This window comes from Mus caroli, chromosome 3 (genome assembly GCF_900094665.2).
Source record: "Mus caroli chromosome 3, CAROLI_EIJ_v1.1, whole genome shotgun sequence".
Classification (NCBI taxonomy): domain Eukaryota; kingdom Metazoa; phylum Chordata; class Mammalia; order Rodentia; family Muridae; genus Mus; species Mus caroli.
Window position 1 is genome coordinate 79,522,025 of NC_034572.1, and position 19,034 is coordinate 79,541,058.

The window sequence follows — 19,034 nt, forward strand, 5'->3', positions numbered from 1 at the left end:
ACTGCCATATCCAGGGATCCATCCCATAATCAGCTTCCATACACTGACACCATTGCATACACTAGCAAGATTTTGCTGAAAGGACCCAAATATAGCTGTCTCTTGTGAGACTATGCCGGGGCCTAGCCAACACAGAAGTGGATGCTCACAGTCAGCTATTGGATGGATCACAGGGACCCCAATGGAGGAGCTAGAGAAAGTACCCAAGGAGCTAAAGGGATCCGCAATCCTATAGGTGGAACAACAATATGAACTAACCATTACCCGCCCCCTGAGCTTGTGTCTCTAGCTGCATATGAATCAGAAGATGGCCTAGTCGGCCATCATTGGAAAGAGAGGCCCATTGGTCTTTCAAACTTTATATGCCTCAGTACAGGGAAACGCCAGGGCCAAGAAGTGGGAATGGGTGGGTAGGGGAGTGGGGGGGAGGTTATGGGGGACTTTGGGAAAGCATTGGAAATGTAAATGAAGAAAAAAACCTAATAAATTTAAAAAAAAACAAAAACAAACAAAAACCAAAACAAAACAAAGAAAAGCTTAATTCAGAGACTAAGACAGTCTTAAGCCAAAACCAAATGCATTGTTGCTAGGCTAACACCCCCACTTTCTTGTCTCTGAATGTATAGATATGTATATATAGTTGCTTTACATATAGCTATAAAATTACTCAAGTATGCAGAGTTGGCACAAACACAATATGAATGAGTAGCTTTTTAAACATGGCTTCATCACATATCCATTTGGAGATCCATTAGTAAGGTCTGCAGGTAATATTTGATAGCTATTTATAAAATATAAATATGTGGCTTTACTGGGATATCTCAAAGTATTTTCATGATCTTTTTATTATTATATATTTCAGTATCTGGAGTGATGCTTGGTGGGTTCAGGTTTTATTACAGAAAGTAATAACAAACTATTTATAGAAATAATTGGGAATTGATGAACAAGAATATTATATAATAACGTAAGCTTTGGGCTGCATTGCACTGGCTATAGTTTATCTTTTAGCTGTATCTCTCCTGAATTAAGGTGAAGTCTATGGCCAGTTAGTTAGTAAATATTTACTGTACACTTACTATATACAGATCCTTACAGAATAAAGAAGGAAACTCACAGAGTCAGGAAATGGAAAGAAAAAAATGGTAACAGAAAATATGTAAGGATTTCAAGGCAAATGACACAGGTCACATTAGAGAATGTGAGAGGATGCTGGCAGGAGCCAAGCCACTGTTTTACGATTTCTCTTAATGGGGGAAGTTTTTTATTAAATTTCATCCTTTATACATTTGCTGTAATAGCATCACTCACTTGTAAATGGCTTACTATTCCCACTATCATTCCACATGCTTGTATTTGTTACTTAATGCTCAGAACATCTCAATAAAGTACCCAGAACTGTATGACAGGTTTTCAGTGAGGAAATTAAAACACCAAAGGTTAAAAACTCCCTACATCACTCAGCTACTACATGAAGGCTGAGATGTGAGCCAAACCCATCCGATGCTGCGCTCTGATGTGTTGCCCTGGACTCTGTCATTACTTAGTGATCAGGAATGTGGACAGCAGGACTTCAGTTAGGAAGCCACATCATCAAAGTAACCACTTCAAAACTGAACATCTTGCAAGTTGAGATGTGCTTCTCAGAAAAGCATAAGAGCTGCTGCTGTTGCTTAGAATTTTGAATATTTTAATGTATTTTCATTTCTGAATAGTCTTAAAGATAAAAATTTAAATTTCTAACAGACAAGAATACTGTCTTATTTTTCAGTGAATCAGTAAAGCTCATTACTTAGACTAACTCCATTTGAGACTATCTCAGACCAAAAGATGTTATTGTCATTGAAATTGGTTAACAGGTAAATTGAGATTCATTACCCCATTTCAAAATAAGAAGTTTACATAACAAATTTAACAGCACATCATTGAAAGTAAAGTTCTGCAATTGAAGATGAGTTCATTAAAACACGTTAGGAGTTTGATATCTTTAAGCTACTCTGTTACTAGCTCATGTTTTTGTACTTCATGCAGATCTAAATATCTGTATCTGTCCTGTGACTTTCATCTCTAGTTATAGCCCCACATTCCCTACATTGTCTACTGCTCTATTCAGAAGACTGCATGGAAGTGTGAAAAAGAACTGTAAACAGACTTACCCAAGAGGCTTTTACAGATCACTCATAATAAGTCTCCATGACTTCTGACTGTACCTTCACAGTCTCTGCTGTAGTGAGCCACTGGAGCATTATCATTTCTCTCAAGGGCTTGGGGGCTAGAGTGAGAATTACTGCCTCAGGGACCTGTGAGAGCACTGCCCAGGGAGACCCAGTTGGTCTCCATGGTAGCACACATGCTTCATCATGCAGTGCTCCTCATCTTCCACCATGCTCCTACGTTGCCCTCATCAAGAATAATCCTCGGAGCTAGAGGGATGGCTCAATGTTTAAAAGCTGTTGTTGGTCTTCCAGAAGACCAGAATTCAGTTCTCACAACAGCCTATAACCCCATCTGACCTCTGAGAGAGAGAAAATGTGTATAGACACACACACCACATATACTTATACAAACACATAAACAATAAATATATATATTTTTTTTTAATTTTATAAAGTATTTCTCAAGCCTGGTTTTGTTCAAATGGAATCCAAGACAACTCAGTCTAATCCCTGGGCTAGCCTGCTGTAACTATACTCAGTAAATCCTTTTATTACATGAGTACAGTGCATGAAGCATTGTTCTCTCTGCTGTGCATCACAGAAATACATGATATTCTGACCTACTTGATATACTGAAGAAGCAGAAGATCCATTCTGTAAATGTTAATGCTTCTGGGAAGGCCAGATTAGGTAGATGTTGTGGTTATTAGCATTATGAGCAAGCAGTAAGAAAGCCTTCCCTTTAGGCCTTTGTTAAGCACTGGGGATCCCTGATGACATTAGCCACAGAAATGTTACACAGAGGAGTTTGGGAAGACTCAGTTCTGCAGAGTACACTGAAGGAAGAAACTGGATAGAAGGGACAAAGTAAAGAGACCATCAAAACACCCAGTAATTTAGATTATAAGAACTTGGATTCAGAAAAGTGAGAGAATGTTACAGCTGATTATATGTCAAATCTTCTGAGATGCTGAACATAACAATCACCAGAGGCATCTAATCACTGACTGAGGAACTCTAGAATAAAGTTAACATTTCCAGATCTTAGCAGTTTTGTTTTAGGTATGAAATTTGTACATAGCATATGTCAAACAAAGGCATGGATGAACACTCTACATGTGTTCACTGGGTTTGGATTTGAAGATGTTTCAAACAACAGTAAAATTTGAAGCCTAGTAGAAATCATTTGTAAGACAGGTGGTCTTGAAGTAATACATTAATTTGTACATAGGAATGAAGTTAGTAAAAGATCCAGAATAAAAAGGAGAACAGATTTAATGGAAAACCAATGAAGCTGCAAAAGAGAATGAAGAAACAGTTGTGGCCAACACAGATGACTACTACAGGGGTCAAGATGAATGAAAATGGCAGGTGCATATTAAAATGATTTGCAGAGTCTAGACTTGTTGGCTGACACAGGATGTGACCATACAGCTTGAAGATCAGTCATAATAAAGCGTTTCTCGGTTATTGTTGCATTTGAGAAGACCCATCCTACTCTTTTGTTTCCCGAGAGCTTAAGGTTAAGCTAAGGCTTGGCTCTGGGTCCCTTTGTCTATGCTTCTTGTGTTCTTGATGCTTAACCAGTGAGTGGTTTCAGTCTCTGATCCAGAGCCCTAAGCCTCACACACACTCCCCAATACAGTTTTCTATACATTGAGTTTCATGTAAGATTTTAGAGAGTGGGGTAGGGAGAGGAAGAACACACACACACAAAACAACAAAACAGAAACAGGTAACTTTTTGGGTGAATGACACCCAAGTAAGTTCCTCCCATCTCTCATCTCAGAGCCAGGCTTGGGCTTTCTTTTACATATTGGACTACAGATTCCATGAGTTTGATAAAAATTACTACCTACCTTTCTCCTGTCAGACTGGCTCTTTGCAACAGAAACCCCTACTTCTGTTTATTGCTTTGCTGTTATCTGAAACTGTGAGCTATAACAAAGAGAGTGAGATAGTTTTGTCTGACTTCACTGCTCAAAGTCATCAGTCTCTGTAACTGTATGATGTTTTAGGATGTAATTCTCCCACTCATCCCTGTTTCTGTCTTATAGCTTTTACAAGATTAAGGTGCTCAACTCAACTTTCTGACTACTCTCTAAACCTCTGAAAAGTTCTCTCTGTCTGTGGACACTTCAAAATTAAAGCCATATTTCAGTTTTCTAGAATTCCAGCCACCATTATGTGCCTTCACAAAAACCCAAAAGTTTCTCCCATCTCTGTTTCAGCTGTATTGAGGGGCCATGCTGAATCCCAAACTTAGTAAGGTCACTTGCATTCAATTTAGTGCTTTGTAGTACAGATGTGCTAAGTACGATGCCGAACACTCCATGCACATCATCTCTTCATTTTCCAAACAGTTCTGTGGACAAGGTATTGTGAGTGTTTTTCCAGAAGGGGAACAGATTAATCTATTTGCTCAAAGTCAGACAAAGGTGGTAAGTCCAGAGAGCTGAAACAATGTTCTCTCTCTCTCTCTCTCTCTCTCTCTCTCTCTCTCTCTCTGTCTCTTTCTCACACACACACACACACACACACACACAAAAGAGCGTGCGCTCACACAGACCAAAAGAAATCTGGTGTTTTGGTTTGGGTTTTGTCACTTGACTATGTGGTTTTTAGTGTAAACTTTGTAGTTGATCGGGTCCTGTCAATGTCAACACACCAGATCCAAACCAACCTCATTTTGTTGTCCTGTTACTGAATCTAATATACTTTGTCCACTGGAACAGTGATGATGACATAATACAAAAAGAGTTCACAACGTTTCTACTTATCCTTTCACCTGCAGCCTCTTCCCTAATGCCCTACATTATTCCCAGGGTGACCTCTAAAGTGAGGCTGCTTAGGTACAAATTTTGACTGCACCATTTAATCACCTTAAGCAAGATACCTAAGTTTTCTTCCTGTTTCCTTACTTATAACATGAACATGATAATGTTACAATACAATTTTAAAAAATAAATGCTATAGCAAAATCAGTGAGTTAGGTAAGTTTCCAGAGAAAGTAAATTCTACCTAAGTATTTGTTAGCTGCCCCCAGGAACTATTTGTTGATTCCACATTGCAAAACACTCTGCCCTGGTTTTTATACATGTACCACTTAACCTATTGTTGTTAGTTTATAGGTGAGAATATTTAAACTTAGGTTAGGAAACTTAAGGTTGGATCACATAGTTTGTGGATGTTATGAGTAGAGAATTTGGACATTGTCGGTGTTGGCTCTGACTCCCCACTTACTCTCATAGAGGTGCTATCAAGTGTTTTCATCCTCTGCAGGTTTTAAACCATGTCTTCAGTTAGGAGATAGATTGTTTCAAAGTATTATTCAACTTTTCAAATACATTCACTCTTCTTCCTATGCCAGAAATATACTCTTATAGGGCAGAAACAGTAGACCTAAGCGGAACATCAGCTGTGTGTGGTGCATACCCAGGATTCCAGCACTTGGAAGGCTAAAGCAGAAGGATCATGAGTTCAAGGCCAGCCTATACTGCTTAGTGAGACCCTGTTGGAAGGAAGGCAGAAAGGGAGGGAGGGAAAAATGTACCTAATGAAATAGATAGATGATAGATAGATAGATAGATAGATAGATAGATAGATAGATAGATAGATAGATGATAGATAGATAGATAGNATAGATGATAGATAGATAGATAGATAGATAGATAGATAGATAGATAGATAGATAGATAGATGATAGATAGATAGATGATAGATAGATAGATAGATGATAGCGATATATTACACTTCCTGATCATTGAGTGCATCAACAAATGCTGCTTTCATTGTTTCTTCTGGGTCCTCATAAAGACCATTATAGCTCTCCTCAGCAAACTAAAGTTTCAAATTAGTATTTGATAATTATATTTCCTTGTCTATTATCTGTTAAATGTTTTACAGCATGAAAGTTCTTTAGAGCATACAAAAATTGAAGACCAACTTTCTTAGGGTTATAGTTGTAGTATTCACAAGGTGAACATATATTTTCTTATGGATTTGAGTCTTTTAGTTAAGAATGGACTGTTTTGCTGGTATTCAAGGACCCTGTATATTCTGGCTTCCTTTGTTATCACAAGTCCTTGAGCATTTTCATTTACTCTGGTTAGAGATCTAGGGGAAGATATGCTGGACCTCTTTTTTCATGGGTACTATTTTTTTTATAGGAGGAGACAGACATCAGCAAGTCAACAAAGTCACTAGTAACTATGTCTCTTTGCAGGGGTCTTCCCCCATGCTGAAGGGGCTGGAAAGTGGTCATCTGTGCCAACTAGACAGTAAGAACATAGTAGGATATGTTTTGCAAAACACACACACACACACACCTTCCCAAAAGGGCATACACACATGCTGTTCTGCTTAGTTGGTCTGGCTGCACTGTCTCATGCTGGGACCCAGCATATGGCTTTTTCTTTGGTATTTAGCCCCTGAGGTTCAAAGAGATTACCGACAATAATGATCTTCCTGTGGCAAACGTAATGCAGTGTCAGGCCATTTTCATAGGTGCTGTGCTGTGTTGTTGTTGTTTGTTTGTTTGTTTGTTTTCACCTTCCTTTCTACTTCTTAGGATTAAAATGGAAACTAGAATCAAAGCAGCCACAGTTTTCTAGCTACCTCTAAAGGAGTAAGCTACTCTTCCATCCAGATGATACAAGCAAAAAATGAAAAGCAAGAAGACAAAAGTGAAACAAAAAGGATGCTTTGTTATTGTAATGACTTCTTTCTGCTTCATGTCACTAAGCAAGATGAGAAAGATATTAGTTTTGTAGAAACTTCCACAGTACTGTAGGATGACCTCACCCAGGGCGCACTGACCAGGTGCCTAGGGACCCCGTAGAAACATGGGTTAATTTTCAACATGAAACTAGCAACAAGTGTGAAGTGATATTTTAGATGGCAGTTACTGTCCTGCCAATAATTAGCAACTCTTAACTCTCAGATTTGTCTATGCTCTTTACAGGCTGTGGAAGCTCAGATCCGAAGTTTTGGACAGACGCCTTCGCAACTGCTCATAGAGCCCCACCCTCCCCGAGGTTCGGCCATGCAGGCGGTGAGTGCTTTCCTCTGGCCTCTTCTTCAGCTCTCTCACTCTCCATTACCAGTGTCTCACCGTGCATGAGGTTCTCTACCATGCCTGGGCCTACTCTCCTCATACAGTGCCAGCCTGCTCACAACCAGCAAGTACTGGCACATTCTCCCTAGGTCATGAGAAAGTAAACTTAGCTCCAGTGCTCACATTTCATCAGCTCGTGGTTTCTACAGAATTGTAGAATCATCCTGATATATAGGCTCACTATGGGTCAGACCTGGAGGAAAAGGAATGAATGGTCGTTTGGCATACACAAACCTGGCTTCTCATGATTCTGGGGGTTGACCAGCACTCTTACACTCTTTCCCTACGAGTTCACTAAGGTAGCAGTGGGAGGCCTGAGATGGTGAGACTCCTCCTTCTGTGTGGACTTTTACCCTTAAGGATCCACAGGCCACCCCATGGTAAATCAGTGTCCAAAGACAGAGCTGGTGAGGCTTCTTGACCCCTCCTTTCAACTCATTATATATCATACATGCCAAACTGTACTGCTCAACACAAGCCACGGCCAGCCTATGGTCAGGACGCGTCTGCCTTTAGTTTCTGAGACGTCTTCTTTGGGGGTTGAGGGGCAGAGATTTTTGACAAAACAACAAACAGATTCATATGATGAAAATATTTCTAAAAACTGATAGTATTTTTTTCTTGCATTGCCCCTCATAAAACAGTGTACTCATTACTGTTCTAGATTTAGAATAGAGACTATAATGTCTATATGTATTGATCTTATGTACAACTTATGATAAATCCAAATTCTATGCTGTAGCATAGAGATGACAGCATTGTGACAGATGGTAGGAAGAAAAGACGAGCAGCCAAGAGGGCTGGAGACAGTGATAGTGCCCTGATGGCTGGCCTCTGATCCTTTTCTCTCTCCTCCCTTGTTTCTTTGTCTTTCTTTCTTTCTTTCTTTCTTTCTTTCTTTCTTTCTTTCTTTCTTTCTTTCTTTCTTTCTTTCTTTCTTTCCTGTAAACACTCTTTTTCTTCCTCCAGGGTTTCCCCTTTTATTCTATAATAACATGAATTGGCCATAATAAACTACAACCTTTTTTTTAAAAAAAATTGTATCACCATTTCTGTAGTGTTACTTAACCAGTGAAATCAGACTTACATGAACATCAAGGGTGACTAGTGGGTAGAAGAAAACATGAAGAGTGAACAATGAAAGATAATACCATAAGCACAGGAAGCATGAGTCCCATGTGGACGTGTGAGCTAGCTTGGCAATAGGAAGCATGAGTCCCATAGGAAGCATGAGTCCCATGTGGACGTGTGAGCTAGCTTGGCAATAGCTTGTGGATAGGACTCAGGCTGCTGGGAGATGCTTGATAGAAGCCCTTCTACTGCTCCACTACTTGATCTAGGGTCACTGCATGGCCATGGCTTCAGGGCCCATGTACCATTTCTTCCTCCTGGCAAAAGATTATTGGCTCCTGGAGGTAGGCCTGCAAGGTAGTTATTATCTTTATTCTCTGAATATCTGAACTCCTTTTCAGACCTGTACAAGTCCTATTTTAATCTGCTACACAAGTGGGTAGCAAAGAAAGACACATTAAAACGAAACTACAGTTTTCAGCTAGCATACCATTAATCTGGGGAGGCTAAATGGGATTTGGCTAGCTGCTTCCCATGTTTTTCTCAGACTGGCTGGCAGAGGCTCCCAGGGTTAATAAGAGTTTGTTTCTCTCATCCGAGTTTTACCAGTTCTCAGCTTATATTAAGCAGCTGCTGCCATTGGCACAGCCCAGCCCAGCATGGCGGAGTGTGCTTCCCTTCCCAGAGTTCCTTCTAAGAAACTGACTGCAGGGGAGGGCATTTGGTTCTGTGGCGGCAGTGGTCACTTACTGAAGTTGTGTCTGTTGCTTGCTGTGGAAAGTGGCTTGTCCTTACCACATGGCTAAGAGCTGGCTGGCTCTAAGCTTCACCATGTAAACGCGATGTTCTTCCTACACACTGGGTTGGTTTTTGTTTTTTAACTTTTTTGGTGTTGGTGATGGGTTTTTGTGGTTTTCTTTTAGTTTTTGTTTGTTTGTTTTTCATGCTTGTTAAGGCTTTTTAAAGCTACTCAATTTAAGCCTAATAATATTTACAGTATGGGCAGCTCATATCAGAAAAATGTAGGAACTTCCTTTCAGGGAGACTAAGATTACATTGTATTCTGATTCTCTCTGAGTTTATAAGTTGACTCTAGTTACTTTTCTTTTTCAACTCTATAGTTGAGAATAAGGCCTGGGCCGCTGGCCGGTGCTCCTCTCTTTCCGTCGGGTTCAGAGAGTGTGCTCACAGGAGTTGCCAGTCTTTTCTCATCTTCCCATTCAGATTTCATAAAAGCCGCAGAAAGACCTGTGTGTGAAAAATGACTGATATCAGGAGTTTTTAGAATTAAGAGCCCAGTTTTTATTGATCGTTTTTACTAACATTCAGGAGTTCCCAACCAACTGCACCCCAGCATACACACATATGAATATAGCAGAAATTAAAGCCCCCTCGTGCTGCGATAAGTGCGGGAGCCATAACATACACCAGGTGTAGTAATTAGCAGGCACGCGAAGGCTTCCTATTTGTCTGTTTTTGCTGCTGTTGCTGTATCCCCCTGTGTTTTCACACCATCAGATAGTTGGATTTAATTGAGGCCACATCAGATGAGGCATTACTGACACCTTTAATTGAATGAGCATCCAGGGAGGATTAACTCATAATATTGATTGGCTTTTAGCCACTTGCTCAGAAGGGTGTCTGGGTAGCTTATTAGCTGCCTTTATTTACACCTTCATGCAAAGAGTGCAAATAGGAAATCTTAGTGCAATATGTTTTTCTAAGTACTCTTAATAACTTTTTTAAAAGGACTGATAATAAAAATGCAAATGTATTTAATTTTTTATTAGCAGTTCTGAATAAATGTGTTAAATATATGTGCCTCAACATTTACATATACCTGGTGTTTTGAAATATGATGGTAGGAAGGCAGCCAGCAGCATTTCATCAAAGTGTTTCAATTTTGAATGATACTAATCAGCTATTAGAAAATAGACATGGTAGGAGAGAATTGCTGAGAACGCACAGTGCAATTACTGTGTGATGGCTGAGGACCACAAAGGACAAATAAAGCCAATAAATTAGAGTAGTGTTTTATATGTCTTAGGTTATGACATACGGGTTGTAGGAACGATCCGAATCCCTAGTAATAGTCAAGATTTATTTTGTTGCTGGTTATTAGAAGAGTATTTTGCATAATATTTTTTTTAGTTTCTGACTTTCTAAGTACAGGTCAAAAATGTCTTGAGCTTTAAGGGCTATTTTGTTGTTTGTAACTGAAAGGGAAAAGGAGCACTGGGGTACTTCTCTTTATCCCTGCTTATGGCTTGATGGACTATATAAATAATATTGTTTTTACAAGCAACATTTTCATTGCTTTGAAATAACTTTATAATTAAGTTTATATATTACATGCATAAATTCTCCACCATAATAATAAGTGCATGCTTCCTTGTTTTTCAAAATATATTTGTTTTAATCATATCTTAGTAGTCAAAATCTACATGCTACTCAAGACTACCTTTTGATTATCTTTGGAAATTACCTTAAGCTTGCCTTATGCCTTTTGCCTATCCTCATTCTTTCTATTTTTGTTTTTATATTACAATGACAAGATCATTGGGTGACACAACTGGGATGGATTAATGCATCCTCCAATACTCTGAATCTAAGTCACACGATCTTGTAGAGTTGGAGGGCAGTAGGCAAGGGAAGGGAGCCAGTAAAGTTTGTAGGTTAGTGCATCCTAGTTCAGTCACAAAAATTCCCCATGAGCTGGGAATGTAGGTCAGTGGTAAAGCACTTGCTTCGGATGATGGAGGCTCAAGGTTCAATCCCGAGTGCTGTAGGGAAGACTCTGGCTAATGTCATGTGCCATGGGCAAAGGCAGCCAATCATGAGCACAGCTGTGCAAAACTGTCTGAATGCACGCGTTGACTTGCAGCTATTTTAACATGATCTTCCTCTTCTTCTCCCGTTTCCTCTCTGTCTTCCTGTGTCTTCTTGTTTACTTGGGTCTTGTCTGTCCACTCAACAGTATCTCCTCCTGCAGAGTCCATTGATGTTCACAGACCAGGCCCAGCAAGATGTCATCATGGTCCTAAAGTTCCCTTCGAATTCTCCAGTCACCCACGTTGCGGCCAACACCCAGCCAGGCCTGGCAATGCCTGCTGTCATCACTGTCACTGCTAACAGGCTCTTTGCCGTGAACAAGTGGCACAGCCTTCCTGGTGAGTAAGAAACACCTGGAGTTTTAAACATTAGTCTCGGTCAAAATGGCGAATAGTTTAAAGGCTTAAAGACATCCTACCTGAGGCATACAGTGCAAATGTTAACACATAAGCCACTTTTAGCATCTGATGGCTTATGTTTAGTTCTTGGCAATAAATACTGTCTTTAACAGATACGCCCCTTCCCAAATCATTCATTTGTATTACATCTGATGAAATCTTTGTTTCATCTAGTATCTACCAGAAATTTTACTTTTTTCTTGCTCTTTTGCAGCTCTGATGATTGAACTCAAGGTGTCATACAGCAAATGCTGTTCTACTAGTTAAATCTCCACCCCACACCTTACCCTTTTATGCATGGCCTGGTAGAATTTATTGTGGGTCATATATAGGATACAGTACAAATACTGTATACCTGTTAGTTCTGTCTTCTTCCACTAAGTACTGCCATATTTAATTGAAATAACCATTAGGATCTAAAACCATCCAAGTTGGCATTAGAGTTCATGAACCAAATAAGCACTAGGATCTCCATCTCAGTTGGTAGAGGTAGCAGCATTCATCTGCAGTATCCCTCTAGTGAGTTCACCACTAAAGACACTGGGCCTAGGGCATTTCTTCATTCCCCCTCACAGCGATAGTTGGAATTCAAGTGTTCTGACTACACCTCAGTGAATTCATTATTGCTTCTTTTGGAGCAGGAATATTAAGACCTGAATTGAATTTTTAAAAACACCTTTAAAATGTACTTTTGTGTGTGTATGGTGGGTGTTTTACCTGCATGCACGTCTATGCACCTTATGTGTGCAGTGTTTGTGGAGGCCAAAATGGTGACAGATCCCCTAGGACCGGAAATTACAGATGATTCTGAGCTGCCATGTGGATACTGGGAATAGAACCCAAGTCTTCTTGAGAGCAGCCAGTGCCCTTAACTACTGAGCCCACCATAATTTTTAAAATGGTGTTAAGAAGTTGGGAAATTTTGTTTAAATCCTAAAGATAATTGCCTCCCCCCCCAAAAAAAAGCTAATGATATAGGTAGAAATGGTTTGGAGTTCTGCTCATCGTTATATCTACAAAGCTTATATAAAGCACCTGAACCTGAAGTGGTTGCAAAGGCACATTATTGAATAAGAGCCTCACCAAATCAAATGTAAGAGATTTTTGAAGTGAAGCAAAAGACATTTAAACAAAAACCTGGTATATTGACTAAACTCAATAAGAAATCTTTCAAAAAGAACCTGTAATTGGCATCAAAATTGATTAAACATAGCCATTTTCATGGCCAATGGAAATGATACACTGTGTATAGAAATGCCAGTATTTGATTAGAGAACAGATTTCTGAAAAGTGAAAACAGGAAGATTGAAACAGTTCCTTAATGCTTCTATTATTAGATCTTTTGTCCCTGTTTCTTCAAGAGACATGCTTATATTTGGGAGTGAACATTTTAAGAAATGCAATTGTTCATTTCTCCAATTCTACTCATAAGGAGAGCTGCTGGTGGACATATTAGAGGATTTTCCTACTCTGTGTGAGGTTGCCCAGGAGTTTTACAAATGTTCCAGGGTGCTTGACACCAAGACAGCCCTAAGTGATGCTTCTACTAGGTGACTGTGTGAAACAGCTCTGAGAACTCAATCTCAACTGAGTAACAGCAGCCCGGTGGAGAGACAGACCTTCCAACTCCTGGAAAGCCTAGGTACATTAAGGAACGGAGAACACCCACTTCCAAGACTATGCCTTAAGCCTTGAGGACTAAGCTCTCGGCAGTTCCCTTTTGGACCAGCCATGATTCTAACTAATGTACTTCCCTTAATACACAGTAGGCAAGAGTTTTCTTTCCCTGGTTCATTGTGCCTGATTGTGCCACTGAGTCCCCTCATGCATGTCCTTCTGTTCCCAGCAAGGGGCCGGCATGGCTCTGTGCTGTCTTCAGAGAGCTCGCATTGCCCCATGTTTGTTTCATTAGCACTGTGTGTTCCCATCCCTCACAAATATACTACCTTCACAGTGAGACATAACTCACCACAGACAAATACAGAGAATGATACCATGAGCATTCACCACATGAAACTGTGCTTCTAGAATGTGATATCCAGATCTAAGTCATACTTCCATCTAAAAATTCTAAGCATAATTCCATTATGCCTGTGCCTCATGTCACATGTGCCTGTTTACGGAACCCTGCTTTTTCATGCTATCACATAATCCTTTTACCTGTCTTGATTTAAAACAGAAATCTATAGCAGTTCTTCTTGGGGAATGTCAAATTCAGATTCCATCAGTTTTTCTTAAATTTCAGATTCTGTTTTCTTCTGAGGACCTAGGGTTTCCATAACCTGTTTATTAGGTTGGCATTGTTTTCTCTTCAAGTAATATTTGTATCCTGACTTACAAAATAAATACTTTCTGTCATGGACTTGCTAAGTAGTGTAACATAATCAAAGTCTTGGATTCAATCCCAAGCACTCAAAACAAAACAAGACAAAAATTTTATTCTCTCCTCCCATTAAAAGGACATTGAAGAGCCTCCTGATCATCTTAAGGAGTATACTGACTCAGTCCCTCAACAACTGAAGTGTGTAGGTTGAGCCATATTCAGTTGTTCCTTTTGTAGATCGAATGACAGCTATTGACACACGTATATGGTCCAACGTATGCCATCTAGCCTGTATGGTAGAACAGGAAGCAGAAGCATGGGAGCTACAGGACTTGCCCCTGATGGCAGAAGCAGGACTGGAGGCTGGATAACCTCCTTACGCAAACTCCATTCTCCAACACCTGACTTTAATGTGTCTATGCTCTTAGGTCTCCGAGTAGAGAAGCATCCTGAATGACACTGGTGTAGCTGGAAGTCAGTGGCTCTGCTGGGTGTATTTTCCCAAACATTCTCTGCGAGACTCTCTAATTTCTTTATCAGCAAAGATAGTAAATCAGCAGGGCGAGACACAGAGCTCCAGCTTCTTCAGTTTCTTACACACCTATAATTTTTACTGCCAGTATTGGTCTCACTAGCATTTTATTAATATTAAAGCTTGCCAAGCATCCTTGAAAAGTTGACATTTAATAACTAGAGAAAATATACCCTAATAAGTTTTAAAGTAATCCAATGAACTTATAAAATGCACAGTATTTTATTTTCAACCATCAACAACAGTCAGAAAACTTCCTGATACCTAACAGTACCGAGCAGTACCTAACAGTACCTAACAGTACCGACCAGTACCTAACAGTACCTAACAGTACTGAGCAGTGCCTAACAGTACCGAGCAGTACCTAACAGTACCTAACAGTACTGAGCAGTGCCTAACAGTACCTAACAGTTCCGAGTAGACTGAGCAGGGCCTAACAGTACCTAACAGTACTGAGCAGTACCTAACAGTACCTAACAGTACTGAGCAGGGCCTGGGGACCCATCTAAGCCATGCTGTCAACATTGTGCACCCAGGGTGAAGGACAGTCATTAAGGAAAAGAATTCAGAAGAGGGCCTAAAATTTAGTGATCAGAACTATGAATCTGGAACGGTCACCTGTCCGACACTCTATCTTAGGGTGTACAAAGCCATCAGTTGCAGAGCAAGCCAGTGGCATTTCCTCTCTACCTAAAGTCTTCCTCCCTCTTCCAGAGAAATAGCTTATAAAACCTCTTTCAATTACAATGTAACTATGTATCTATAAAACCATTTTCAGAATGGAACATGCTATTCTTAGTATGGATTGATTTTCCTAACTCATTTGCTTCTCCGGGTATTTTTAAATCAAAACCATGGAAATATTAAATATTAATAAAACTTTGTAAAAACCCTCACTCCAGTCTTTAAGGAAATATTTCGGTCAAATGTATTTAACTAAAACATTTATCTGCAGATACCTTTCTTTATTTTTATTCAAACTTTCAGTTGATTGATTTTTAGTGATGGATGAAACACTAAATGTCCCCTGACTTAGAGCTTTCTCTTTCTCCATCATAAATTGACAGTTTTGTGGATCCTTTGTGCTGCAGCATTCAAAACTGCCTTTTTAAGAAGTAACGAAAAAATAGTATTTGCTACAGTCAGCAGATGGTTGTCACATTTTGTTTTCAGCACGCTTTACCACTTAATTTTGTTTTGTTGCAGCATCAGAGGCTGCCAGTCAAGCATCTGCTATAGCTTATGGCCTAGGACCGGAGCCACCGCAATGGCACATGTTCAGAACAGCACTAATCTAAAATAAATGTTTAATAAGCTAGCCATAAAAGCACCTGGATTCTTATTCTTTAAATTCCACAAAACTGCACAAGAGATTTGGAGATTGGAAACAATTTTACATAAGGTTGACTTGTGAATTTTTGTAGTTAAGTATATGAAAAATAATGCCTTTTTTTTCTTTTGTGAATTCCAGCTCACCAAGGTGCTGTACAAGACCAGCCATACCAGCTGCCAGTGGAAATCGATCCTCTCATAGGTCTGTCACTTCTTTCTCTCTTTGCGATTCATTAAGCTCTGTATGGTGGCCCTGAAGTGTAGATTACAGTTGTTTTTCACTTGCTGGTTGCTGGGAATGGAATTTTCCTGATAAACCATTTGCATGCAAATTGGAATGCAATGAGCTGTGGCTATGCTGGTATTTCATCAACTCCCCCTCGTTGGTTTGCCTAATTTGAACAGGCCTAGGACGCGTGTCACTGAAAATTAATATGGATGCTGTAATAATGTGTGATTGAGAATGCGCATGAAGTACTGTCAGGATAATATTGGATCTTTTCATCACTCAGACTTGTTGATGAGCAGGAGCGAGGTGCGTTATGATGAATTGGTGCAAATGTAATGTGATGGAGCTTCTTTGCTGGGGAAATTTTCATAATAACAGTGGGATTCTTAGCAGCACTGTGTTGTGAGAAATAAAACTATAATGCCAGGGTCTCATCGTTAGAGGAGATCAATCCTTTCTTCCTGGGCTCTGTTCAGTCAGAGGGGATTAATGTGCAATCGCAGAGCAGTTTCCAAGTTGAAATATATTACCCAGCCAATGGTAGTGTTAAGATATTTGTATTCATTTTCCTAGAGTCCTGCAGCCAATAAATTGCCATTGGAGGTTAAATTTGTTGAGGGAGAAGAAGGAAAAAAAAAAAATAGGGAGGAGACTAGAAAGAGCCACTGGGAGCGAGGAGAGCATCTGCAGCAGAGGACTTGAAAATTTTAATTGCTGTTATGGTTTTGAGTCAGCTGAAGTCTCTAGTTAGCATTTATCATTCTTATGCATTGGGATTTCAAATGTGGTGTTACCAAAAAGGTTAAGCCTTGATAACTTTTAAAACTAAAAAGAAAAAAGAAAAAGAACAACTTAATTGCCTTACAATGGGGTAACCAATCAGCATGACTATCTGGCTGTAATTTTGGCAGGTTTACCCTGAACAAATAAATTCGTTAGAATGTTCCTGTTTTACATATAAATTTTTCGTATGAAAGAGCAGATTTATTATTTTAAAATCTACACCTTTGCCACAGTAGAACACTAAATGGTTATCATGCACTAGATGGCTTTTTACTATAGAATGCATGAACAAAACCTTAAATTCAGAATCAATTCATTCATCTTTTCCCTAGTAAATACTGTTCTGAATTTCATTTTGGCCTCTTAATTCCATTTTGCTTTGAAAAGATACTATTTGCTACTTGCTAAAAGTAACAAAGCTAAATGCTCACTGCATAGTTTAAAAATCATGAAAATAAAGCCCATTTGCTAAGACATGGAAAGCACTCTCTGAATTGTAGGTTCACTGTTTGCTTTAAAGCATGGCAATGAATATCCTGTAATATAATTAAGCGAATTCAGCCAGTGTGGGCAAAGTTTCTTGGTAAAAGGCCAAATACTAAATATTTCAGGCTTTGTGCATCTTAAGGTTTCAGACACAATTATTTAACTCCTTCTTTGCGGTACAAAAGCCACCATGAACAATGTATAGACAAAGAGTGTGGCTGCTTTCCAGTGGAGCTTCATAGATAAAGATGCCATGGACCAGGTTCAGCCTATAGGAAATGCTTCACCATGGAAGCTTCCAGATCACTGCCACCAAACAGCCCCTCCTCCACTAAAGTCACCATCTTATGTGGCCCAGGATGGCCTCTCTGAGTTCAGTATATGGCCCAGGATGACCCTGAACTTCTGATCCTTCTGTTTCCAGTTTCTAAATGCTGCGATTTCCTAGCTGTGCACTACCAGCCAAGATCAACCCCAGGGCTTCCTGCATACTAGGCAAGGATTCTACCAACTGAACACAGCCCCAGCTTCCTTCTCATTAACCATAAAACTAATACATAAAAGGTTTTCTCATAAGTCCAGATACTTAAAATTTCTAGCATAGTAAAAAACATTTGGCCGGGTGTGGTGGCTCATACCGTTAATCCCAGGACATAGGAGGCAGAGGCAGGTAGATCTCTCAGTTCGAGGCCAGCTTGGTCTACATAGTGAGTTCTAGAAGAACCAGGGGCTACAAAGAAAAATCCTGTCTCAACTCCCTACGTCAAAGGAAAAAAAAAAATGTTTAGCTGGGCGTTGGTGGCGCACGCCTTTATTCCCAGCACTTGGGAGGCAGAGGCAGACGGATTTCTGAGTTCGAGGCCAGCCTGGTCTACAGAGTGAGTTCCAGGACAGCCAGGGCTATACAGAGAAACCCTGTCTCGAAAAACCAAAAAAAAAAAAAAAAAAAAAATTTGTAATGTATAAAACATTTGTAATATATCCAGTGGAATCAAAATATAAAAATGAACTGATATTCAACATTTTTATTTTTTAAAATGCATATGAAAAGCCTCAACAGTTGGAAATTTCATCAAATTCTTTTTTCACTTTGGATTTATAACCTATTTTCTCCATGTAGTGTCATCTAAACTTTTAAAATTTGATTATTCTATTACATGTTTCAGCCATGAATATGTGTATGGAAAGTTAAACATGTGTTTATAAACTTAATATTTTCTATGCACTCAAGGCTTAGATTATTTTTACTTCATAAAAAATTACAAATATTTAAAAATGTCACATACCAAAATTAAAATTAAAATCTTAAATTGACTACACTAACTAATCTTTAAAGTTTTTCTTCCTCTTGGATTTTGTGTTAAAGTCTCACTCTGTAGCCTAAATTAAGCTAGAATGAATTATATAGCCCAAACTGGCCTTGAATTCAAGGTCATCCTGTGTTAGCCTCCTAAGTGCCAGGATCCTAGGTGTGTGCTGCCACTCCCACGTTCTTACAAGGCTTATACTTGTAATTAATTATAATATTGACCTTTTACTGTGGCATTGGAAACACACACAGAGTCCTCCACTGAAGCGCATCCCAGCCCTATGATAATCTCTAACAATATTTCTGAAATACAGGAAATATAAAGGAAGCCCTTACAGAAAATGTGTTCAGTCAACTGGATGAGTGTTTCCCTTGCTGGTATCTCATGTGTTGTGTTCTAAGATTTGTCCTGAAGATCCATTCCTATTCTTTTGGTTTTATAGCTGAGAAATGTTATGTAAGGAAGT

At 39.4% G+C, this 19,034-nt stretch overlaps 1 protein-coding gene across 3 annotated transcripts in view; it reads left to right on the forward strand.

Annotated features, from left to right (window-relative positions):
• Positions 1-19,034, forward strand: part of Lrba (LPS responsive beige-like anchor protein) — a 591,176-nt gene that overhangs the window by 537,526 nt on the left and 34,616 nt on the right. For 2 of the 3 annotated variants that reach the window (XM_029475138.1, XM_021158804.2), the window contains exons 49-51: positions 7,120-7,209; positions 11,321-11,513; positions 15,900-15,962. In XM_029475138.1, the coding sequence (XP_029330998.1) occupies positions 7,120-7,209; positions 11,321-11,513; positions 15,900-15,962 (346 nt within the window). The remainder of the gene's footprint in view (positions 1-7,119; positions 7,210-11,320; positions 11,514-15,899; positions 15,963-19,034) is intronic. The other variant, XM_021158805.2, reaches the window with a different exon arrangement.